The sequence below is a fragment of the Bufo bufo genome, chromosome 2, assembly GCF_905171765.1.
Source record: "Bufo bufo chromosome 2, aBufBuf1.1, whole genome shotgun sequence".
Classification (NCBI taxonomy): Eukaryota; Metazoa; Chordata; class Amphibia; order Anura; family Bufonidae; genus Bufo; species Bufo bufo.
The window spans coordinates 511,630,971-511,657,079 of NC_053390.1; the positions used below are offsets into that span (position 1 = coordinate 511,630,971).

Sequence of the window (26,109 nt, forward strand, 5' to 3'; positions counted from 1 at the left end):
TAAACAGACATGTCAGGAGTGGTGACAAGTCCTCTTTAAACCTCTATAGTCCCAACAGAACATGAGCACTGATACATAAAAGTTAAATCCACAGTATATAATGGATAAAGACAAAAGAGATGATACATGCCATATTACAATAAACTGAGCTCTTAAGATACCTTTTCATGCACCCAGGTACAATTTCCTCTCCAGTCCTAATTCGTGTGTACCCTGGGATGATTCGCCAACACTCCACAGCATTCTGTCCCTTACAAGATGCTCATGAAGCATCACTCCTCGTTCTTACTTTGTATGTTTCCACATTACAGTAGATGAGTTTGGAAACAAAATACTGTCATGCCCTGCTCAGACTATGTGCGGAGGTCTGCCAGATTAGCAGCACGTGTCTAGTCATTTGTTTGTTTTGGAGTCGTGCTAGATCCGCCTCCCTTCAGGTGCACTGGGTGGGGTTGTGCGTTTAAATTACTCTCACTCCCAGTGTACCGTACGGGTTATAGCTTCTGTCAGGTAGTGGAAGCAAGCAAGGAGGAATTGGCTGTTCCTGCTCAGATAAGATAAGTGGTTTTGGATTTCTTTGGTTTGCTGTCTAGGCTGTTTGAGTGTCGTCTGTCCCTTCCAGGTTCTGAGGGAGCAGGCTGCCACTTTTCCCCTTTCACCATCTCAGGGATTCTAGGGTATTTTCAGCCCAGGCACGAGGACACATTATTCCCACCTTCAGGGTCTGAATGTGGGCTTAGCAGAATAGGGAAAGCTGTTAGGGATTTTCTAGGAGGTGACCTTATCCCCAGCTTCTCGCCTAGAAACTTGTTTGTTTTGTTATCTGTGTATCTTATATCCTGTCCGCCGTGACATTATAACCCGCCAAAACTGTGACTGCCATTGCTCAGCGGTTTTGTGATGGCGTCAATTGATGCGCTAGTTGACAGCATGCAGGGATTATCTCTAGAGGTTGCGGATCTGCGTAGTTCGGTCACATGGTGTCAGAATGCTCTGGCATCAGGTTCAGGTCAAATTTGTTGGGAGCCTAAAGTCGCTATTCCTGAGAGATTTGCAGGGGGTGCGGATGACTTTATCCACTTTAAAGAGTCATGCAAGTTGTATTTTCGGCTACGTCCATCTTCGTCAGGTGATGAAAGTCAGAGGGTTGGTATAATCATTTCTCTGCTTAAAGGGGACGCGCAATCCTGGGCCTTTTCTCTGCTGCCCGGTTCTCTGGCCGTCCGGTCGGTGGAAGAATTTTTTAAAGCCCTGGGATTAATTTACGATGACCCAGATCGGGTCTCGATGGCGGAATCTAAATTGCGTAATTTATTACAGGGTGAACATACTGCAGAGGTTTACTGCGTTGAGTTTAGGAGATGGGCTACCGAGTCACAGTGGAATGACCCTGCGTTACATAGTCAGTTTTGTCAGGGGTTATCTGAGAGATTGAAAGATGCCCTTGCTTTTCATGAGTACCCAAATTCTTTGGAGAATGCTATGTCTTTGGCAGTACGGTTAGATAGACGTATTAGAGAGAGGTGTAAGGCTCCCTCCGCGCAAGGGATCCCTTCTGTGAGTGGTTTCATCTCTACTGCTTCCCAGGGTGATGTTACAGGTAACTCTGGGGTAGGGGAGGAACCCATGCAGCTGGGTCAGGTATCTTTCCGTTCTGGTAGTAGAGACTTTAGGAAATTGCATAAACTATGTTACTACTGTGGGAAAAGTGGTCATTTTATTTTTGCTTGTCCTTTGGTTAAACCGCATGTTCATAAGAAAGAGAAAAAAAAAAACGTCCTGACTCTTGGTAGCGTGAATGGAGTGGTGGAGCAAGCAGGTATGCAAGCTCCCTGTAATACTCGTTTTCTCCTTCCAGCTATGGTGGCGCTAGACTCAAGAATTTTTTTTTGTTGAAGTATTCATTGACTGTGGTGCTGGGGTAAACCTTATTGACTTTCTTTTTCTTCAAAATCTGGGTCTAAGTACTTGCACTTTAGAAAGAGAGATTCCAGTTTTTGCAATTAATTCTTAACCTCTTTCTCAAAGGAGTCTCACTCATATTGCTCATGGTATTCAGTTAAGGGTGGGCGATTCACATGTTGAGATTATGTCTTGTTTTGTGATGAAGGACTTGCCCGCTCCTATAGTCTTAGGGTTACCGTGGTTGACAAAACATAACCCAATTATAGATTGGCAAGCAAGACAAATCATTGGTTGGAGTGAATTTTGTTCGGATAATTGTCTTGGCACAACTATCTCTGGTGTGTCCACTACGGCTCTACCTCAGTATCTCTCAGATTTAGCGGATGTCTTTTCGGAGGGTGGGGCTCAGGAATTGCCCCCTCATCGTGACTATGATTGTCCAGTTAATCTCATCCCAGGGGCTAAATTGCCAAAATCTCGGCTTTACAATCTTTCTCAACCCGAAAGAGAGGTCATGCGGAAGTATATCGCCGAGAGTTTGGCAAAAGGTCATATTAGGCCATCTAAGTCTCCGGTGGCAGTAGGTTTATTCTTTGTAAAGAAAGGATGGATCGCTGAGACCTTGTTTGGATTTCCGGGAATTGAACCGTATTACGGTCCGGGATCCGTATCCCCTTCCTTTGATCTCCGACCTTTTTGATCAGATTGTTGGTGCCAAGGTGTTCTCTAAGTTGGATTTGAGAGGGGCCTACAATCTGATCAGAATCAAGGAAGGGGATGAGTGGAAAACGGCCTTCAATACGCACGAGGGTCATTTTGAGAATCTGGTTATGCCTTTTGGGTTGACGAACGCACCAGCAGTATTTCAGCGATTCGTATATGACATTTTCTATCATTTGGTGGGGAGGTTCGTGGTAGTTTACTTGGATGACATTTTAATTTACACTCCTGATCTGAAGACCCATCAGGATCATGTGAGACAGGTTTTGACGATCCTTCGGGAGAATAAATTATATGCCAAATTGGAGAAATGTGTATTTTCTGTGCAGGAGCTTCCATTTTTGGGATATCTGCTTTCTGACTCTGGTTTTCGTATGGACCCCGAAAAGGTCCGGGCGGTTCTGGAATGGGACCGACCAGAGAATCAGAAAGCTTTGATGCGGTTTTTGGGGTTTACTAAATATTATAGAAAATTTATTTTAAACTATTCTACCATTGTAAGACCCCTGACTGATATGACTAAGAAGGGCGCCGACGTCTCTGTCTGGTCGGATGAGGCATTGCAGGCCTTTTCGACTATTAAGGAGTGTTTTGCGTCTGCTCCCATTCTGGTGCAGCCTGATGTGTCTCAGCCATTCGTGGTGGAGGTTGATGCATCAGAAGTGGGGGTTGGAGCGTTGCTGTCGCATCTCCTGGCAAGTGGGTCCCGTGTGCTTTTTTTTCTCAAGAAGCTCTCGGTCGCCGAGAAGAATTATGATGTGGGAGATAGAGAGTTGCTGGCCATCAAGTTGGCCTTTGAGGAATGGCGTCACTGGTTGGAGGGGGCGTCTCACCCCGTTACAGTATATACAGGTCATAAGAACTTGGCTTACCTGCAATCTGCCAAGCGTCTGAACCCTAGACAGGCCAGATGGTCGCTGTTTTTTACCAGGTTCAATTTTGTGGTTACTTTTCGTCTGGGGGTTTAAAACGTCAAGGCAGATGCGTTGTCTCGCAGTTTTCCTGGGGGATGTGATTCAGAGGATCCTGCTCCGATTTTGGCTGATGGGGTGGTGGTCTCTGCTCTGTACCCCGAATTGGAGATGGAGGTGTTGGGAGCCCAGGAGGGGGCTCCTGGTTCTTGTCCCCCAGGGAGGTTGTTTGTTCCTGAAGGACTGCGATACAAGGTATTCAAGGAGCATCATGATGCTTTCCTTGCTGGACATCCTGGTGGTAAGTCCACCTGTGACCTTGTGTCCCGGAGGTTCTGGTGGCCTGGGTTACGTAAGAGCATTGAGGATTACGTGACAGCTTGTGAAACCTGTGCACGGTCAAAGATTGCTCATACTCGACCGGCTGGTTCACTTCTTCCTTTGTCTATTCCGTCTCGTCCTTGGACACACTTGTCTATAGACTTTATTACGGATCTGCCGAGTTCCTCCGGGAAAACTGTGATTCTGGTGGTAGTTGACCGTTTTAGTAAAATGGCTCACTTTATATCGTTGACTAGTCTGCCTAATGCCAAGACTCTTGCACAGATTTTTGTTGATAATATCGTGAAATTGCATGATATTCCTTCGGATGTGGTTTCTGATAGGGGCACGCAGTTTGTCTCCAGGTTTTCAACTTGGCATACAACTCTCGACTTGGCATACAACTTTCTGAATGGACAGACAGAGCGTACTAATCAAAACCTGGAGACCTACTTGAGGTGCTTTGTGGCTGAGAATCAGGAGGACTGGTCCTCATTCTTGACCCTAGCAGAGTTTGCTTTGAATAACCGTAGGCAGGAGTCCACGGGTAAGTCGCCATTTTTTGGCGCATACGGTTTTCATCCTCAGTTTGGTACCTTTTCTGGGACTAGTTCCTCTGGGATGCCAGAGGAGGATCCAAGTGAATTTGGAGAAGATGGGTAAAGGTATAAGCGAATGGCTGACAAAAGATGTGTGACTGGTCCGGATCTGTGTGTGGGTGATCTGGTGTAGTTGTCCACTAAAAATATTAAACTGAGAGTGCCATCTTGGAAACTGGGTCCAAGATTTATTGGTCCGTACAAAATATCTGCGGTGATCAATCCAGTAGCGTTTCGGTTGGATCTTCCGCAGACTTGGAGGATCCATGATGTGTTCCACAGGTCTTTATTGAAAAAATATCTGAAACCGGTGGAACTATCGCCATTGCCCCCTCCTCCTGTTCTGGTCGATGGAAATTTAGAGTTTGAGATCTCCAGGGTTCTCGACTCTAGAGTTCTTCGGGGTTCCCTTCAGTACCTGGTACACTGGTGGGGATACGGCCCTGAGGAAAGGATGTGGGTTCCGGCGCTGGATGTCAGTGCGAACCGACTGGTTAGGGCTTTTCACAGATCCCACCCGGATAAGGTTGGCCTGGGGTGTCCGGAGGTCACCCGTAGAAGGGGGGGTACTGTCATGTCCTGCTCAGAATATGTGCGGAGGTCTGCCAGATTAGCAGCACGTGTCTAGTCATTTGTTTGTTTTGGAGTCGTGCTAGATCCGCCTCCCTTCAGGTGCACTGGGTGGGGTCGTGGGTTTAATTTACTTTCACTCCCAGTGTACCGTGCCGGTTATAGCTTCTGTCAGGCAGTGGAAGCAAGCAAGGAGGAATTGGCTGTTCCTGCTCAGATAAGATAAGTGGTTTTGGATTTCTTTGGTTTGCTGTCTAGGCTGTTTGAGTGTCTGTCCCCTCCAGGTTCTGAGGGAGCAGGCTGCCCCTTTTCCCCTTTCACCATCTCAGGAATTCTAGGGTATTTTCAGCCCAGGCACCAGGACACATTATTCCCACCTTCAGGGTCTGAATGTGGGCTTAGCAGAATAGGGAAAGCTGTTAGGGATTTTCTAGGAGGTGACCTTATCCCCAGCTTCTCGCCTAGAAACTTGTTTGTTTTGTTATCTGTGTATCTTATATCCTGTCCGCCGTGACAAATACATCCTTCAAATATAAACATTAAATTGCAACGCTAAGAGGGACATGCTCTAAAGTTCAGCAAATACAGAAAGTAGTAGATGTCGCAAAAGGTCTGCAGATGATCAAATTTTCAAGCACCTAACTCCAATCTGTGGCATGTGGGAGGGGCATAAAAGTAAGACTGAAAGTAAAGTTTTTTTTTTAGCCACACAAAACTTAAAAAATTGGATTGTGTGGGATGAATGTGAGATGCTTATAGGTGTTTCCTGGGAATGGAGGCAGAAACAAGGTGTGTGGCCATACAGATGAGTTACAAGTTGGAGTGATTGGGGGAGGGGAGGGGGGTTCTGTCTGCTTGTTTCTGCCTTCATTCCCAGGAAACACCTATAAGCATCTCACATTCATCCCACACGATCCAATTTTTTAAGTTTTGTGTGGCTAAAAAAAAAACTTTACTTTCAGTCTTACTTTTATGCCCCTCCCGCATGCCACAGATTGGAGCTAGGTGCTTGAAAATGTGATCATCTGCAGACCTTTTGTGACATCTACTACTTTCTGTATTTGCTGAACTTTACAGCATGTCCCTCTTAGCGTAAAGTTCAGGCTATGAGCTGATCGCTGCGATTGGCCAGCGCTACAGCATGGGAGAATGAGACGCCGGCAGATTCCCCTGGGTGGAGCCTAACTATGAAGATACCGGAGGCTATAACGGGAGGTCGGAGCTGCGCCCGGGGATAACAGTAAGTGCAGGGGGATCCCTGGCCACCGCTCTCCATGTCTGTATAGTTAGTTTAGATGTTTTATTCTAGTGAAAGGTCCTCTTTAAGCTTTTCTATTCATTTGATAATGGTTCTTACCTCTCTTCTCAGAAAAGTCAAGGTTGCTTCCAGGCACGGAGAAATTGCTTTGCCATTAGAAAGAAAAAGAATACAAGCTTTCTCTAAGCCCAGCGCCACCCTCCAATACTTTACCAAGTGTGGTCTGCCCAAGGGAAAATTACAGATTATCATTATAGATCAGGGGTGGCCAGCCTGTGGCTCTTTGCTTCATCAAGTGAGGCTCTAGCTGTGGTGCCTGGAAGCAGTCAGGCCACCTCACTCTCCACCCCATGCTCAGATCTCTTTTCCTGATCAGGCACTGTTACTACTTTGCAGCTCCAGCTCACTCTTCACTATGTCCTGATGCACACAGTGTGAGAACGTAGTATGTGGAGACACGCACTATGACCTGACGTTGTGCTCATCAGGTCACAGTGGAGAGCGTGTCAGACCTGCAGAGTAGCAGGTGCCCGAGCAGGAGCCCAGTGCCTGATCAGGAGAGGGAAGAGATTTTTTTATTTTTTATTATAGAACTGAGCATACAGGTCTGATCTGAGCATGAGTGGGAAAATCTGAGCATGATGGTTCATATCTGATCATGGGGGTCTTGTTTGAGCATGGGTTGGTCAGGTCTGAGCATGGGGGGTCAGATCTGAGAAGGGGGAGATCTGAGCATGGGGGGGGTGGGGGGTGGATCTGAGCATGGGGGGGGTGGGGGGTGGATCTGAGCACTGAGGGTTTGACACTGGGAGTCTGATTTGTGTTACCTGATCCAAGCATTGGGGGTCTTATTTTGGGGGTCTAATTTGGAGGTCTGATGAGGTTTGGGATCTTATTGTAGGTCCGATTAGGATTGGGGATCTGATTTAGGAGTCTGATCTGAAGTCTGATGAAAAATATATTTCTCGCCCATATTCATTGGGGGACACAGAGACTGTGGGTATAGCTATGTCCTCTAGGAGGCGTTGACACTAATAAAAGCTGTTAGCTCCTCCCCTGGCAGCTATACCCCCTCCAGCCTGGAGAGAGAGCTTCAGTTTTTTCTAGTGTCAATAGGAGGCAAAACCTCCCTGCTCTGCAGGGAAGCCCCTGAAGATTTTTTATTTTAGTTTATTTTTTTTCTTCTTTTTCAGATGGGAAAACAGTGGATGCCTCGCCTGCCTGTTCTCCCGGGGTCGAGTTGCGCCAGTACCGGTCACCCGCACTGCTGCCTCCCCCACAGAAGACAAGGTGGACCAGGGCAGCCTTGCTCCCCTGCTTCCCGCCAGCCAAGGGGTCACCTAGGTCTGCCAAAGAGAAGACCCTCCCGCCATACCAGACTTCTGCCACTCCGGTGCCAGCTGCTGAGGAGGTGACCCTGCTGGAGAAGGTGACCTTGAGGGTCCACTTAGGGAGGGTGAAGTGAAGAGGATGAGAGAGGTGAGTACACGGGACTAGGTAAGTATCCCTCCCTCCCTCTTGGTGACAATTGTCCTAGGATTTGGGCACCAGGAAACAGGCACCAGCCTTATTATGGAGCACCAGGGTTCCCTCTCACTCCCCGCCTGTGCACTCCCTAGGCCGAGCAGGTGCTGGCTATCGCGGGCACTAGGGGAGGTAATCGGTGACTGATTATATTTCATCGGCAGGAGAGCTCTTGCGCTCTCACTCAGGTCCCTCTGCGCCACGGCCGACTGACAGCTTCGGTCCGCCGTGCGCTAATGCATAGACCCGACCGCCCCCCGCTGCAGACTGGAAACATGCATCGGCGGACACACAGGGAAGGGAGCGAAGGAGGCTCTCCCCTATCTGTGATCCGCTGGTGTCCAGGCTCTTAGGGAGTTAATAACTTCCCTGACAGGAGTGGGGGGTGCGCTCTGACTGTATATTCCTTATCCACCATTTCTGATGTGGGAAGTAGTTGTGCTGGCACTCTGGTTTAGTATTGCAGCGTGTTCTGCTCCGCTGATGCGGATTTTTATGCTGGTACTACCGTTCGCAGTCGCTGCAGTGGGGCAATCCCTCAGTAGTGGTTCTACCCTGACACTGGCTTGGCAGTTGTTCCTGTCCAACGCCCTTCCCAGGTGGAGTGTTTTAGTTTAGCTCTCCTTTCCTGGGGCAGTATGGTACCATGGCCTCTACCGGATTCCTCTAGTCTGCCCCTCAGTTTGTGCGGACGGGGCACACTGCGGCTCCTACGGTATGGGGGTTCTGGAGTAGCCATTACATACTCTGGCTCCTCCTGCACGGCTCCTTCGTTAGGTGACAAATTCTTCTAACGCTAAATTCGGTGGCGTACGCTGCATGGCCTCCTCCTTAGGCTGAGTATGGCACCGCCATTATCATCCGGTGGCTACTTCTGTGTAGTGCCAGTCTCAAATGGCGAATGGGCTTCGCCCTGCCACTTTTTTCTTCAGTTTTTTTCTCTTCCTTCTCTGACTCGGGGTTCACGGCCACTCCGCAAACCTTGGTAGCTCCTACGTTACTACTTCCCCTCATCTATGTTGATGCAGGGTATTGGTTCTGTGGTTTTTTCTTCCAAGTCCTGTTCCGGACCGACTGTTGTGCTGCCTGTGACGTTTTTTCCAACTCCTACCCGTTGGTACTGGGTGTACTACCCGTATCTACAACTACCTCTCTCAAGACTTGACTAGTGACTGCCATGTCAGTAGTCATGCCTTTTCACTGCATGTTACGTGGCTGGGCTACGAGACTCACCACGCCAGGCTGAGCAGGGGTGCTGTTACGACTGTTAATGGAGTTTCGTTCCTGGAACGGAACACCCCTTCTATTCTACCTCCTCGAGGCAGGAGTTTTTTCTCTCATCTTGGTCTGGTCGAAATTTCTGTCGAGCAGTGTTGCTCCTCCGTCAATACACGGTCGTTGACGGAACTCTACCGCCGGTGATTCTCGTATCGTCTCTACTTTTACCTATCCAATGTGTTGTTTCATTGGCTTGCGGTTGGACATGTCTCATTCAGGCGCTCTTTTCTCGGTAGTTTATCAGCCAGCTTCTCAGTCTCCCCACAAGCCTCTTCGGCTCGGGGAACATTGGTGGACCACTTACCGTTTCCGTGGAGCGCTTCCCTTTAGCAGGGGTGGATCCTGCGGTCCTGGGTTTTTTGGTTGGCCATTAGTTCCTTGCTCCTGTCCTGGAAGGTGTTTTTTTCTTGTGGCTATCGCATCCATCAGATGGGTGTCCGGGTTGGGGCACTCTCTTGCAGAGAACCTCCTGGTTCTAACAGGGATAAGCGGTTCCCCGGCCCGTTCATTGCTTTCTCCGACGGTGGTCTCCGATTTCCATTTCAATGAAGAAACTGTCCTTCCATCACTGTGTCCCTCCCCTTCACACCCTAGGGAAAGGGAGTTAGGTCATTTGGACATTGTCAGGGCTCTGACTATTGCCAGCCTCCAGTTCCTTCCGGTGTACGGACTCTCCTTTTTTGTCATCCCGGAGGGTCCTCGCAAGGCATTGGCGGCCTCCAGGGTGGCAATTGCACGTCTGCATTTGCTTAAGCGTACTGCACCCGGGGCAGGGTCCCGCCCTTAGGTGTCACGGCTCACTCCACCAGAGCGGTGGGCGCTCTTGGGCCCGGAGGATTCAAAGTTCGGCCGCGCAGTTGTGCAGGGTGGCTACTGTTGTCCTTACGCACATTCACAAAATTTTGCCAGATGCATACCTATGCATCGGCGGGCGCCGCCTTTGGAACCCTTGGTCTTGCAGGTGGCAGTTCTTAGTTACCTGCAGGGGCGCTTGCTCCATGGGTCTGTGGTTTTCCCTCCCTGTGGACTGCTTTCGGACGTCCCACGGTCTCTGTGTCCCCCAATGAATTTGGGCGAGAAAACGAGATTTTTATAAAACTTACCAGTAAAATCTCTTTCTCGCTCTCCATTGGGGGACACAGCACCCACCCAGTATTGTTGTTCGGCTACAGTTGTGGCTGTTGCTGGTTAGAAACTGGTTCGGTTCTTGGCATTGTTGCTGTTACACGTTTTTTCGTTTGGTTTTCTTTCTCTCCTACTGCTTCTCACAAACTGAGACTCTCTCTCCAGGCTGGAGGGGGTATAGTTGCCTGGGGAGGAGCTAACAGCTTTTACTAGTGTCAACGCCTCCTAGAGGACATAGCTATACCCACGGTCTCTGTGTCCCCCAATGAAGAGCGAGAAAGAGATTTTACTGGTAAGTTTTTCAAAAATCTAGTTTTTGTTTTTTCCCCCTCTGGAAATGAAAAATAAGAAAAATATATTTTTAGCAGACCTCAGATCGGATGAAAAATATCTATTTTATGTTAATTTTCTTTGTTAAAACCTAGGTGCATCTTGAAGGGCGAAAAATACGGTGACTCGTGTGTAATTGTATAGCTTGTGGCTCCTGGTAGTCATACGTTGTTTTTTTTTTGGGCTCTTTGTGTATGTAAGTTTGGCCACCCCTGTTATAGATTAACCTCATGGCTATGGAAATCAAAAAATATTTTTATTATGTTTTTTTCAAAATTCTTGCTTGGTGTGCCTTCTGCAGCTTATCTGTTTCACAGTAGCCCTGGGGAACATAGCAAAGTGCAGAATATTGTTCTGTGATAACTGTCAGACTGTCTGATGCTAAGTTTCTTTTCTGAACAATCTTCTAAGCTGATTTATGACCAAATGAAAGGGAAGGGTACTGGGAGGAGTACCAGTGATCTCCGATACATGGGCTGGCTATAGACATCAGAACTTTATCTGCAAATCTTTGACTTATTTTAGTAGCATCAAAGACACCAGATTCTCCGCAGACCTAACCAGGTTTAGATGGGACTCCGAATGGTCAGCAGGCTTTTTTTCCCCCTATATGCACCACAGAAGTGAATACATAGGGACAGATTTAGGGCTCATTCACATGGCCGTATCTGTTTTTGCGGATCGGAGAGGCCTTCCCTATGATACAAATGCCTATTCTTGTCTGCAAAAATGATTAGGACATGTTCTATGTTCTTTGCTGTCCGCATCTTTTGTGGCCCCGTTGCAATGAATGGGTTCGCATTCGATCCGCAAAGTTGTGGAATGGATGCGGACAGAAAAATACGGTCATGTGAATGGGCTCTTAGGGAACTGTCGTTGTACATAACAACCAATCAGAGTGCAGCTTTCATTTTGTATTCTGATTTTGCAAAATAAAAGTGGCGTTTTGGTTGCTGTGGGCAGTTTTTCTTTTAGACAGTTTCAGAAATGCTTTCCATAGTGTTTCCTTAATTATAGTGTTTTCAGCCTTTTTTACTATGATAACATGCCTACATGGAAGGATGACGGCAGAAAAAGAGCATGCCCACGAACAAGGCCTTTACTATGGATTTACCCGCTGCTGGAAGTTTCTTCCAAGCATATACCTCTCTTTTAGTAAAATATGTTCTCACATTGCTGATGTCTGTACAAATTTCTAAAGCGATCAGTAAAATGCACTACATTTATTAAGATGTGCTCCAAATATTGTTGTATAGTAGTGTTCAAGCCATGAAGCCACATTGATAAATTTGGCACACTTTAAAGGGAACCTCTCACCATGAAAATGCGGTGCAATCTGCAGGCAGCATGTTATAGAGCAGGAGAAGCTGAGCAGATTTTATATAGTTTTATAGGAAAAGATGAATTAAAGCTTCTAATTTAAACATTAAAACCTCAGCTGTTGTCAGTGATTGACAGCTATCTATGTATGTCCATTTATACAGGGAAGGCTTCCAGTCACCAATAAGTCTGTCCACTTGGTCAGCTGAGCTCAGAATGAGCTAGGATTTTAATACATTAATTTACAAGTTCTTCTGAATCTTTTCCCACAAACTGTATATTGATCTGCTCAGCTCCTCCTGCTCTATACTGCGCTGCCTGCCGATTACACTGCATTTCATGCTGACAGGTCCTCTATAAACCACTGATGTGTGGATAGACGCTTTCTCCTCTGTGTCTTCTCTTGTTCACGATATGTTTACGAAGACTTTTTCTATAACTTTTTATCAAATTACAGGAAAATGAGGAACCAGAACTAAGTTATATATTTGATGACGATGAAGAGTTTGAGACTGAGATGCTCAAGGTAGGAGTATTCATTGGTTCTTCTCCCAGTGAGACAGTTACTGTCTATGTGTACCGATTACAGAAATGTATTAATACAGAACCCTTGTAGAACCTGTGTGACCTAGCCAAAACATAAGGGCCAGAGGAAAGGAAAATAAAGGAAAAAATATTCCATTGCATGTTTCATTTGACCCTGCTTTTTTATTACAACACAATGCATGCAGCATATGCTACAGATTCATTGAGATGACTCTCCACATTATCTGCCAGCCACAGACACCGAGCTCCTCCCTATTCTGCCATAATGCAGCTCTTCAGCCTTTCTGCTGCCTGATGTGAAAATTGAAATGATGATGCCACCTGTAGTGCCAGTACATATAATGTCCCACTCCCCATAGTGCCCATATGTGTAATGACCAGGGTCGTAGCTAAAGGCTCATGGGCCCTGGTGCAAGAGTTCAGCTTGGGCCCCCCTTCCCTCAGTGCTCTGTGGCCAGGGGCAGGGGAGCCCATAGCCTTCCTGCTGCCTGAGGCAAAAATTGAAATGGCACCCCCCATGCTAAATTCTCAACCTAACCCCTTCCCTCTAGCCAGAGTTGTGACGATCAAGCACTTCCTATAATGCCAGTGTCTTCTTATGTGACACAAGGGTCTTTGGGCCCCCTCAGGCTCCTGGGCCCGGTAGCGACTGCTACCTCTGCACCCCCTATAGCTACGCCCCTGGTAATGACACATGTATTATAATGCCTCCTGTAGTGGTCTGGCCTGTATTATAATGCCCACTCCCCTGTAGTGTCCCCTGTAGTTTACAGCTCCCTATAGTGCTAGTATGTATAATACTCTCCGCCTCCTGTAATGACCCCTGTATTATAATGTCTCCTTGTAGTTCTCCCTTTAGTGCTAGCATGTACACTGCGTGCAGAATTATTAGGCAAATGAGTATTTTGACCACATCATCCTCTTTATGCATGTTGTCTTACTCCAAGCTGTATAGGCTCGAAAGCCTACTACCAATTAAGCATGTTAGGTGATGTGCATCTCTGTAATGAGAAGGGGTGTGGTCTAATGACATCAACACCCTATATTAGGTGTGCATAATTATTAGGCAACTTCCTTTCCTTTGGCAAAATGGGTCAAAAGAAGGACTTGACAGGCTCAGAAAAGTCAAAAATAGTGAGATATCTTGCAGAGGGATGCAGCACTCTTAAAATTGCAAAGCTTCTGAAGCGTGATCATCGAACAATCAAGCGTTTCATTCAAAATAGTCAACAGGGTCGCAAGAAGCGTGTGGAAAAACCAAGGCGCAAAATAACTGCCCATGAACTGAGAAAAGTCAAGCGTGCAGCTGCCAAGATGCTACTTGCCACCAGTTTGGCCATATTTCAGAGCTGCAACATCACTGGAGTGCCGAAAAGCACAAGGTGTGCAATACTCAGAGACATGGCCAAGGTAAGAAAGGCTGAAAGACGACCACCACTGAACAAGACACACAAGCTGAAACGTCAAGACTGGGCCAAGAAATATCTCAAGACTGATTTTTCTAAGGTTTTATGGACTGATGAAATGAGAGTGAGTCTTGATGGGCCAGATGGATGGGCCCGTGGCTGGATTGGTAAAGGGCAGAGAGCTCCAGTCCGACTCAGACGCCAGCAAGGTGGAGGTGGAGTACTGGTTTGGGCTGGTATCATCAAAGATGAGCTTGTGGGGCCTTTTCGGGTTGAGGATGGAGTCAAGCTCAACTCCCAGTCCTACTGCCAGTTTCTGGAAGACACCTTCTTCAAGCAGTGGTACAGGAAGAAGTCTGCATCCTTCAAGAAAAACATGATTTTCATGCAGGACAATGCTCCATCACACGCGTCCAAGTACTCCACAGCGTGGCTGGCAAGAAAGGGTATAAAAGAAGAAAATCTAATGACATGGCCTCCTTGTTCACCTGATCTGAACCCCATTGAGAACCTGTGGTCCATCATCAAATGTGAGATTTACAAGGAGGGAAAACAGTACACCTCTCTGAACAGTGTCTGGGAGGCTGTGGTTGCTGCTGCACGTAATGTTGATGGTGAACAGATCAAAACACTGACAGAATCCATGGATGGCAGGCTTTTGAGTGTCCTTGCAAAGAAAGGTGGCTATATTGGTCACTAATTTGTTTTTGTTTTGTTTTTGAATGTCAGAAATGTATATTTGTGAATGTTGACATATATTGGTTTCACTGGTAAAAATAAATAATTGAAATGGGTATATAATTGTTTTTTGTTAAGTTGCCTAATAATTATGCACAGTAATAGTCACCTGCACACACAGATATCCCCCTAAAATAGCTAAAACTAAAAACAAACTAAAAACTACTTCCAAAAATACCGGTGACGCTTATTCCACCACTCTGCCCCCCACAAGAAGACAAAGCGGACCAGGAGGGCTTGACCATCCTGCTCCCCCCAGCCATGGGACCACCTATTTCAGCCCTCCAACCCAGTCCCTGTCACTTGTGCCAGGGACTGAAAAGGTGGCACCGCTGGTACATATCAGATGGGCGAAGAACACAGATGAAGGCAGGTAAGTATGCCTGTCTGTGTTTGTGTATAGGCTGGACTCTCTATTTGCGATCTGGGGCAGTTCGGGTATCTGAGGATCCTCTGCAGCACGGGGGGTTAATACTCTGCGGCGACTTCCTCTCTCCACCAGCGTCTTGTCGGTGGCGGCACTGCCGCTGCCGCCGTCGTCTTCTCTCCCTTCTCTTGTTCTGGCCGGGAGACATCTCCCGTTTACAGGAGCGCGGGCCCGCTTGACCATGCCGGCCGGCACCCCTTCGCTTCCGGATTCCGCCAGCGCAGTAGTGGGGGTGGAGCTTCGCGCCGTCGTCTTTATTGTTCCGCCGGGCGGTAGGAGGGGGCGGAGCCAAATATTCCCGCTGCGCTTTCCCTCCTGCCTGCTCCAGCTCCTGAGAGGAACGTCGCTCGCCGCAGACTGCCGCCCTGTCTCCTGGGGACACAGTCAGCAAGGGTATTGCTCCACTCTGGTAGGACCAGCGCTGCTCCCCCCTCCTCTGTACCCTCTCTGACCCCTGACTCAGGTCATGTTGGACCCAGCGGATCTCGCGCTCCAAGTCCTTGGCAGGGCTACCCATTATGCCTGCGCCTCATGCAACGTGAAGTTTCCTAGGAGCCAGGCGAACCCCCTCTGTGCCTCATGCCAGACCACCCAGTGCGTGCCGCCTCAGTCGCAGTCCACCGACGTGCACCCTTCTGCTGCAAGTATGGAACCGGAATGGGCCAAATCCCTGTCCCGGGCGGTGACTGACCTATTTAAGATCTCCCAATCCACCCTTTCCATAATGGGTCGCTTGGTGGAGACGTCGTCACCTGCGCAACCTGCTATCTCCCAGGGCGCATCATCCAGGAGCAGACATCCCAGCAAGCGTCCCAGGCAGGAACGCCTCTCTTCCTCAGATGCATCGCCTTCTCCTCCTCCCCCCAGTTCGCTGTGCAGGGCGTCCTCGTTGGTTGGGGATCCTTCGTCCGGAGGAGAACTCGCCGAGTCGGACACTGATCTGAATCCGGACTGCTCGTCCCAGATGGCCGCCTTAGTGGACAGGTCAGTCTCGGCAGTCCGGGACACTTTTCAGCTTCAAGAGGAGGGCCCCTCTTCCAGTCACAAGCAGACTCCCAAGTCGTTCCCGGTAAATGACGACTTTTCCGTTCTCACTGCTAAAGAGTGGGAACAGCCAGGTTCACGTTTCCTGATCCCCAAGCGGCTGGATCTTCTTTATCCGTTCCCGCCGGATTGGGTGGGTAAGTGGTCTTCCCCTCCAAAGGTGGACCCGCCTGGCTAAAAATACCGCTATTCCGGTCGCGGAATAGCAGGTATTTCTCTGCAGGACCCGGTGGACCGTCGTGTCGAATCGCTGGCGAAGTCGGTTTTTTCTGCCACCGGTTCGGCACCCCTTCCCATTTTCGCTTCCGCGTGGGTAGCTAAGTCGGTTTCTGAATGGGCCCTGCGCTTGCATCAGGATTTAGACTCGGACCTTTCCCGCACAGAACTCCAGGCTCTGGCGGCCCAGATATCCCAGGCGGGGAAGTACCTTTGCGAGGCGGCTCTGGACGCGGGCTCCATGGTCGCGCGGTCATCCGCTTTTGCCGTCTCCATTCGGCGGGAACTCTGGTTGAAGGCCTGGCAGGCCGATTCTTCCTCTAAGCATTCTCTTCTCTCCCTTCCTTTCGCTGGGTCTCGTCTTTTTGGGCCCAAACTTGACGAGATCATTTCTGAGGCCACGGGTGGCAAAGTACCCATCTTCCGCAGCCCAAACCCAAGCGTTCTTTCCGACCACGTCCTTCCGCACCTCGCCAGTCCCTCCGCCGCTTCATGGGCACCCGCCCGGCGGCCCAAACTTGACGAGATCATTTCTGAGGCCACGGGTGGCAAAGTACCCATCTTCCGCAGCCCAAACCCAAGCGTTCTTTCCGACCACGTCCTTCCGCACCTCGCCAGTCCCTCCGCCGCTTCATGGGCACCCGCCCGGCGGCTCCCTCGACCGCGAGGCAGCCCTTCCAGGAGCAACGGTGGAAGCCTTCGTTCAAGCCCCAGCCCGCCTGGCGTTCCCGAGCGCAGCCTCAGCGCTCTTCCTCTGACAAGCAATCCCCTACATGAAGGTGCGCCCCCACCTTCCTGGGTGGGGGGTCGGCTCCGTCATTTTCAGGAGGTTTGGCAGGCCCACATCTCAGACGCCTGGGCGCTCGAGGTGGTCACTTCGGGCTACAAGTTGGAGCTCAAATCCATGCCTCCAAACCATTTTTTTCTGTCCCGTCCCCCCAGGGAGCCGTCTCGTGCGGGGGCCTTCTTTCAAGCGGTTCAAGATCTGCTGGTCAGGGGAGTGATCTCCCTATTTCCGGTGAAGGAGCGGTTTTCCGGTTTTTACTCCAACCTCTTCATGGTGCCCAAGAAGGAGGTGAGCGGTCCGCCCGGTGTTGGACCTCAAGAGGTTAAACCGTTACCTTTGAGTGCGCCGTTTTCGCATGGAGTCTCTTCGCTCCGTGATAGCTTCCTTGGCGCAAGGGAAATGGTTAACTTCCGTGGATATCCAGGACGCTTTCCTGCACGTCCCCATCGCGATCGCTCACCACTCAGACCACTACCAGTTCGTCGCCCTGCCATTCGGTCTGGCGACTGCGCCGAGGGTGTTCACCAAGGTGCTCGCTCCGCTTATGGGCCTTCTTCGCTCCAGGGGCATCACTTTGATTCCGTACCTGGACGACATTCTCATCAAAGCGTCGTCGTTCCGGCAGTTCACTTTGGATGGCTAGTGAACCTTCGAAAATCCTCCCTGGTCCCGTCCACTTGGATTCCGTTCCTCGGTATGCTACTGGACTCCGGGACAGCTCGGGTGCGTCTTCCAGCGGACAAGGGTGAAGGGCCTTCGCAGCGCGGTGCTCCGTTTGCTTCGGCAGCGCACAGTCTCCATCCGGACTTGTATGCGGGTGTTGGGCCTTATGGTGGCCTCGTTCGAGGCGGTACCATTCGCTCAATTTCACACCCGGTCCCTTCAACGGGCGATCCTCTCGACCTGGGACAAGTCCCAGGAATCCTTGGATCGTCGGTTTTCCCTTCCTCAACAGGTTCGGTCGGACCTCCATTGGTGGCTCTCCCCAATTCACCTGGAGATGGGGAAGTCTTTCCTTCCGATCAGATGGACGGTCGTTACGACCGATGCCAGTCTTCAGGGTTGGGGAGGAGTCTTCGTCACTCGGACTGCCCAGGGCGTATGGCCTCCGTCGGAGTCCAGACTGTCCATCAATGTCTTGGAGCTTCGTGCAATTTTCTTATCACTGCGCCATTGGTCTCCCCTCCTGCGGGGCCTTCATGTCCGAGTCTAGTCGGACAATGCCACAGCGGTGGCGTATGTCAACCATCAGGGGGGGACTCGCAGTTCGACCGTCATGTCGGAGGTGGGCGGAGGCCCATGTTCCGGCCCTGTCGGCGGTCCACATCCCTGGCGTTGTCAATTGGACGGCAGATTTCCTGAGCCGGACGACGATAGACCCCGGGGAATGGTCTCTCCATTCGGAAGTGTTCAACGCTCTCGGTCATCGCTGGGGGCGGCCAGACGTGGATCTGATGGCCTCCGGCCTCAATCACAAGCTTCAATGCTACATTGCCCGCGCAAGGGATCCAGCAGGTTGCGGAGTGGACGCCTTCGTGGCGACGTGGGACGGGTTCACGTTCCTCTATGTCTTTCCGCCACTGTCCCTCCTGCCTCGGATTCTCCGCAGGATCAAGTGGGAGGGCGTTCAAACCCTGCTGATCGCTCCGGACTGTCCGCGCAGGGCATGGTACTCGGACCTTGTCCTCCTGTTAGGGGACGTTCCGTACCCGCTCCCTCTCAGACCCGATCTTCTGTCGCAAGGGCCTGTCTTCCACCCGAGTTTAGATACTCTTCGTTTGACGGCGTGGCTCTTGAAACCTTCCTTTTGAAACAGCTGGGTTTTTCCGATGCAGTGGTTCGGACGCTCATTTGGGCCAGGAAACCTACTTCTTCCAGGATATATTATAGGACCTGGAAATCCTTCCTTCGTTTCTGTGAGGAGCGGGAACTATCTCCCAGATCCTTCTCCCTGACGGTCGTTTTGGCCTTCCTTCAGTCCGGACAGGAATTGGGCATGGCGCTAAGCTCCTTGAAGGGCCAGGTGTCGGCCCTTTCCATTTTCTTTCAGCGATCCTTGGCGGGACTGGGTTCTGTTAGGACCTTCCTTCAGGGCGTTGCGCACTCCGTTCCGCCGTACCATCCTCCGCTTCATCCGTGGGATCTCAACTTGGTATTGGGAGTTCTGCAGGCTTCCCCTTTCAAACCCTTGCGGGAGGCTTCCCTCCACCTGCTGTCCTGGAAAGTGGCCTTCCTGGTGGCCATCACATCCATTCGGAGGGTTTCAGAATTGGCAGCTCTGTCCTGCCGTGAACCATTCCTGATCTTTCATCAGGACAAGGTGGTACTCCGTCCGGTCCCTTCCTTTTTGCCTAAGGTAGCGTCGGCTTTTCACCTCAATGAGGACATTGTCCTTCCGTCCCTTTGTCCTGGGCCCTTACATCCGCGGGAGGTGTTGTTGCACCGCTTGGATGTGGTGCGGGCTCTGCGGATTTACCTCTTCGGCCGTGGCCCCCTTTCGGCGCACGGACGCCTTGTTCGTCCTTTCGGAGGGTTCTAGGAAGGGGTTGGCAGCTTCCAAGGTGACGATCTCCCGGTGGATTCACTCCACTATTTTGGAATGTTATCGCGTTCGGGACAGGACGCCCCCTCCGGGAATCACGGCCCATTCTACCAGGGCACTTGGGTCCTCCTGGGCTCACTTCCACCGGGCGTTGGCGGCTCAGTTGTGTAAAGCCACGACCTGGTCTTCCCTCCACACTTTTACAAAGTTTTACAGGGTTCACACTCTCGCTTCTGCGGACGCCGCTCTGGGCCGCCTGGTTTTGCAGGCCGCGGTGTGATGACTGTCATGAGGGTCTCTACCTTCTTCACTCTGTTTTGTGTTCCCTCCCCAAGGACTGCTTTATGACGTCCCTTGGTCTGTGTCCCCCAATGATATAAGCGAGAAAACGAGATTTTGTGAAACTCGCCTGTAAAATTTGTTTCTCGCTTGATTCATTGGGGGGTACAGCACCCACCCCCGTTTGGGTCCGTTGACCGTGGAGTTAGTTAATGTGGTTATATCCTTCTGCTTCTCCTACTGCTTTTGCACAAACTGAAGGCTCTCTCCTGGCCGGAGGGGGTATAGCTGGCGGGGGAGGAGCTAACAGTTTTTAGCCTAGTGTCGCCTCCTAGTGGCAGCAAGCAGCTATACCCATGGTCTGTGTCCCCCAATTAATCAAGCGAGAAACAGATTTTACAGGTGAGTTTCACAAAATCTTGTTATTGCTCCCTCCCTCGTCCTGTAGTGCCCCAGTATTCTAAAGCACCCTCTGTAGTGGTAGTATATATAATGGCCCCCTGTTTTGGTAGTATATATAATGGCCCGTGTGTCTTGGTAGTATACATAATACTACTAGTACATTAGTCTTTGCCCAAAGCAACCAATCAGAGCTCCTCTTTTAGTTCCTACAGGGCTCTAAAAAAATGAAAGCTGAGCTCTGATTGGTTGCTTTGGACAAATAAGGCTACTTTCACACTCACATTTGGTGCGGATCCGCCATTGTTCTGCACAGACGGATCCGTTCACATAATACAACCGTCTGCGTCCGTTCAGAACGGATCAGTTTGTATTATCTTTAACATAGCCAAGACGGATCCGTCTTGAACACCATTAAAAGCCAATGGAGGACGGATCCGTTTTCTATTGTGCCAGATTATGTCATAGAAAATGGATCTGTCCCCATTGACTTACATTGTGTGTCAGAACGGATCCGTTTGGCTCAGTTTCGTCAGACGGACACCAAAACGCTGCAAGCAGAGCGGAATAGAGACGGAACGGAGGCAAACTGATGCATTCTGAGCTGATCCTTTTCCATTCAGAATGCATTAGGGCAAAAGTGATCCGTTTTGGACAACTTGTGAGAGCCCTGAACGGATCTCACAAACTGAAAGCCAAAACGCCAGTGTGAAAGTAGCCTAAGACAGATTTGCTATTAGGCAGTTTGATTTGGAAATATTAGAGGCGGGCTACTTTTTTGTGGGCCACCCTATATAATGGTCCCCCTATAATGGTTTTACAATGGTCCTCCTTTATACATGGTCTATATAAAATACACCCCCTGTAGTGCCCCAAGTAGTGCCAGCATATATACAGTACAGACCAAAAGTTTGGACACACCTTCTCATTCAAAGAGTTTTCTTTATTTTCATGACTATGAAAATTGTAGATTCACACTGAAGGCATCAAAACTATGAATTAACACATGTGGAATTATATACATAACAAACAAGTGTGAAACAACTGAAAATATGTCATATTCTAGGTTCTTCAAAGTAGCCACCTTTTGCTTTGATTACTGCTTTGCACACTCATGGCATTCTCTTAATGAGCTTCAAGAGGTAGTCCCCTGAAATGGTTTTCACTTCACAGGTGTGCCCTGTCAGGTTTAATAAGTGGAATTTCTTGCCTTATAAATGGGGTCGGGACCATCAGTTGCGTTGAGGAGAAGTCAGGTGGATACACAGCTGATAATCCTACTGAATAGACTGTTAGAATTTGTATTATGGCAAGAAAAAAGCAGCTAAGTAAAGAAAAACGAGTGGCCATCATTACTTTAAGAAATAAAGGTCAGTCAGTCAGCCGAAAAATTGGGAAAACTTTAAAAGTAAGGGCTATTTGACCATGAAGGAGAGTGATGGGGTGCTGCGCCAGATGACCTGGCCTCCACAGTCACCAGACCTGAACCCAATCGAGATGGTTTGGGGTGAGCTGGACCGCAGAGTGAAGGCAAAAGGGCCAACAAGTGCTAAGCATCTCTGGGAACTCCTTCAAGACTGTTGGAAGACCATTTCAGGGGACTACCTCTTGAAGCTCATCAAGAGAATGCCAAGAGTGTGCAAAGCAGTAATCAAAGCAAAAGGTGGCTACTTTGAAGAACCTAGAATATGACATATTTTCAGTTGTTTCACACTTGTTTGTTATGTATATAATTCCACATGTGTTAATTCATAGTTTTGATGCCTTCATAGTCATGAAAATAAAGAAAAATCTTCGAATGAGAAGGTGTGTCCAAACTTTTGGTCTGTACTGTATATAAAAAAGCAAACAAAATACTTGTGTTCCGCTCTCTGCCGCCATCTGCATTGCATGCTACAGGCCTGTTCATCTTCCCAACTTCTTTTGGCCTCAGTTGCCATGGCCCTCCTGTTCTCAGTGGAGAGCTCATCCTGCAGTTCTTCTCCATGCTGTTGGGGGTTGAAGGACCTGTGATGATGCTCTGTTCTAGTCTCAGTTCCTTTACTAGATGTACAGGCCTTGTGATGATTATGGTGTCATCATCGGTCCTTGCAGAAGCTCCTATCTAATCTGGGAACTACACCATGCTCTGTGCAGTTCCTTTACTGGATGTACAGGACCTGTGATGCTGAACATGATGTTATCACAGGTCCTGGCAGATGCCCCTATCTAACCTGCCTCTGCTCTTATTGCCCCAGCCTAGGCCTCCCTACTTCTCTGATATATATTAATAAAAAAAACTTAGCATTTCACAAAATTCTCTACTTATGTCTTTTTGCCAGCGGTGTGATTCTCCTCTATCTGCCCAGCGCCGCCCTGCTTAGTTAGCAGCTGCTGGCAAATAAAGGAGTGCATGGCTGCAACGATCAATGCAAACAGTGGAGGCAACTAAGCCAGTTTTCCTTTACGCCAGTTTTGATAAATCTCCCCTGTAATTGTTGAGCATTTCTGTATGTCAGCACTGATCGCTGCAGTACTGTTCGACTGTATTTGGCATACTCCTTCCCGATAATTTCCTCAGTCATTGGTCTGTGTAGCGGGGCCTTTACAGTTATATATATATATATATATATATATATATATATATATATATATAAAAAATCATCATTCACTTTAACAAAGGAGCTTTATACATAAAACCATAAAGTTTTTGTAAAATTGCTTTAATTTTATTTCCAACTTTTGAAGCAATAAAAGAAAATTAGTCGCAAAATTGTATACTTTCTTTTAAGGCAGCCTTATAATAGGTGGTAACGGCTTCTTACTAAGTATTTAATGGGGAATTGTGCAGTCTTTTATCATAATCTGCTCCTCCCTGTAATCAACAATATATGGTCAGACCAGCCCTCTAATAAAGAATATTTAGAATAAGGAATTATTGCTTTTCTTTTTTTTAGTCTGTAGAGATCCTGGATAAAAGCCCAGAATCATTTACCACTAGCTTTCCACAAACACTGGTACCCAGTAGTAAAGTAGACCATAATGCAGTGGATGAGGAAGAAGATGAAGGTATAGAAGAGGAGGAGGAAGATGATTGGGGTATGAACTTCTATATAAAAGCATTATTTTCTCAATACATTTGCATGTAAATGAAATTTGCCAGGGTTAGGGCTCTTTCACACCTGCGTTCTTTTCTTCCGGCATAGAGTTCCGTCGTCGGGGCTCTATGCCGGAAGAATCCTGATCAGTTTTATCCTAATGCATTCTGAATGGAGAGAAATCCGTTCAGGATGCATCAGGATGTCTTCAGTTCCGGAACGTTTTTTGGCCGGAGAAAATACCGCAGCATGCTGCGCTTTTTGCTCCGGCCAAAAATCCTGAAGACTTGCCGCAAGGCAGGATCCGGAATTAATGCCCATTGAAAGGCATTGATCCGGATCCGGCCTTAAGCTAAACGTCCTTTCGGCGCATTGCCGGATCCGACGTTTAGCTTTTTCTGAATGGTTACCATGGCTGCCGGGACGCTAAAGTCCTGGCAGCCATGGTAAAGTGTAGCGTGGAGCGGGGGAGCAGCATACTTACCGTCCGTGCGGCTCCCGGGGCGCTCCAGAGTGACGTCAGGGCGCCCCAAGCGCATGGATCACGTGATCGCATGGACACGTCATCCATGCGCATGGGGCGCTTTGACGTCATTCTGGAGCGCCTCGGGAGCCGCACGGACTGTAAGTATACCGCTCCCCCGCTCCTACTATGGCAACCAGGACTTTAATAGCGTCCTGGCTGCCATAGTAACACTGAAAGCATTTTGAAGACTGATCCGTCTTCAAATGCTTTCAGTACACTTGCGTTTTTCCGGATCCGGGGTGTAATTCCGGCAAGTGGAGTACACGCCGGATCTGGACAACGCAAGTGTGAAAGAGGCCTTAGATCAGATGTTGCGCAGCTTCAATGTGCTTAAAATGATCCTAAAGTGGTTTTTATGGGAATCATTTAAAATGGCCACCAGCAACCTATTCTAGATTATAAGCAGGACTGGTTGCCTCCACTTGCAGAGCGGATTGAGGTGTGAGGGGACAAGGTCTCGCAGCACACAATGCTCTGGCACTTGCATATATACTACATATTGGTGAGTGTAACTTTCAGGCTGCTCAGCCATGATGGCATATTATAGGCCGGATCACATCATTACCATCTATTGTAGAGCAGTACTAGGTGTTCTGAGAAAACGACCCCTCACCCTCCTATGCATCAAGTGGAGACAACCAGTCCTGCTCATACTCTTGGAGAGGTTGCTGGCACTCATTTTAAATCATTCCCGGAGAGCCCCTTTAGCTGGCTTGTATTCAACAGCCGGAGAGCCTTATGCACGAGTCCTGGTTAAATAGAATATGGATTGTGCACCAGACTCTTCAGACATCATAAAGTTACCTCAGCATTTGTAGTGATCAGGTTGCCACCTGTGTCTGTCTATACCTGGTGTAAGATTGAGTAAGTAAGACTCGCAGTTATAGGGACACTTTAAAGGGAGTCTTTCACGCAGATTCACCCTATTAACCTAATAACAGTGTTATGTCCACGGCATCCCCCCTATTAAAACGGTGCTTACCGTTTGTTGCTTGCTAACATCGTTGTGGAGAAAAACACTTTTAATCCGCATGCAAATGAGTCTGTGAAGGTGCCCAGGGCATGCGCCAATGAACGCGATATCGGCGCTTGCGCATTGAATGAGCACTGTCAGGCCGGGGCATCGCAGTTTAGCGTGCGCATGCGCGGGATTACTGACGGGAGGAGGGAGGTTAGAACAGAGACTAAGGGTGGGCAAACGCGGCGGAGGGGGAGTGCCTTCGTATGAAAATGTCCCAGGGGCCTGGGCACCGGCCGTTGTAACACCGCCCCTGGGCACCTTCACAGACTCATTTGCATGCGGATTAAAAGTGTTTTTCTCCACAACGATGTTAGCAAGCAACAAACGGTAAGCACCGTTTTAATAGGGGGGATGCCGTGGACATAACACTGTTATTAGGTTAATAGGGTGAATCTGCGTGAAATATTCCCTTTAAGAATGTATCTTTGCTGGGTCCAAGACATCTCAGGCCTGTATTATTAAGTATCATAGACTGGAAAAAGCCATTGGTTACAATCACATGGTAAATGTGCAAATGGTATTCACTTTATTTTTTTCTTATTTTTTTAAAGATCCAGCTCTTCCCGAACCTAATGTGCATCAAATTTCTTGCTTGAAAACGTATTTTGGCCATTCAAGTTTTAAACCGTAAGTATGATAGAGGGAGTTATAAAAAAAAAACCACAAGATTTTGGCATGAGTTTTAATGCCAGCTCTATCAACACATCATTACCAGCAAAAGCTCATTTAGTTTTTCAGCTAACAAGTGAAGTTGGAGATCATGATCAACAATCCTCACACGACCATATGTATTTTAAGGTCAACAAAACACAGATCCTCAAAAAATACAGATAACGTCCGCATGATGTCCGTGTTGCATCATTTTTTTTTTGCAGATCCACTGTAATGCCAATTTTTGTCCGCGAAATGGACAAGAATCGGACATGTTCTGTCCTTTTTGCGGAGCTACAGAACGGACATACAGATGCGGACAGCACACGGTGGGCTGTCCACATTTTTGGCGGACCCATTGAAATGAATGGGTCCGCATCCTATCCTCAAAAAATGCTGATTGGATGTGGTTTTTCCTTTTTTGCGTTTTCGTTTTTCTCTCCCTGCATTTCCGGGGCCATAACTTTTTTATTTTTACATTCACATAGCTATATGAGGGCTTGTTTTTTATGGTACAAGTTGCACTTTCTAATTCCACCATTTAATATTGCATACGATGTAGGAAAGCTGGGGAAAAAAATCCAAATGG

The 26,109-nt window shown here is 48.5% G+C and overlaps 1 protein-coding gene across 2 annotated transcripts in view; it reads left to right on the top strand.

The window, feature by feature from the left end:
- Nucleotides 1–26,109, top strand: part of WRN (WRN RecQ like helicase) — a 230,960-nt gene that overhangs the window by 27,147 nt on the left and 177,704 nt on the right. For both annotated transcript variants that reach the window (XM_040417879.1, XM_040417880.1), the window contains 3 exons: nt 12,319–12,387; nt 23,182–23,323; nt 25,421–25,496. In XM_040417879.1, the coding sequence (XP_040273813.1) occupies nt 12,319–12,387; nt 23,182–23,323; nt 25,421–25,496 (287 nt within the window). The remainder of the gene's footprint in view (nt 1–12,318; nt 12,388–23,181; nt 23,324–25,420; nt 25,497–26,109) is intronic.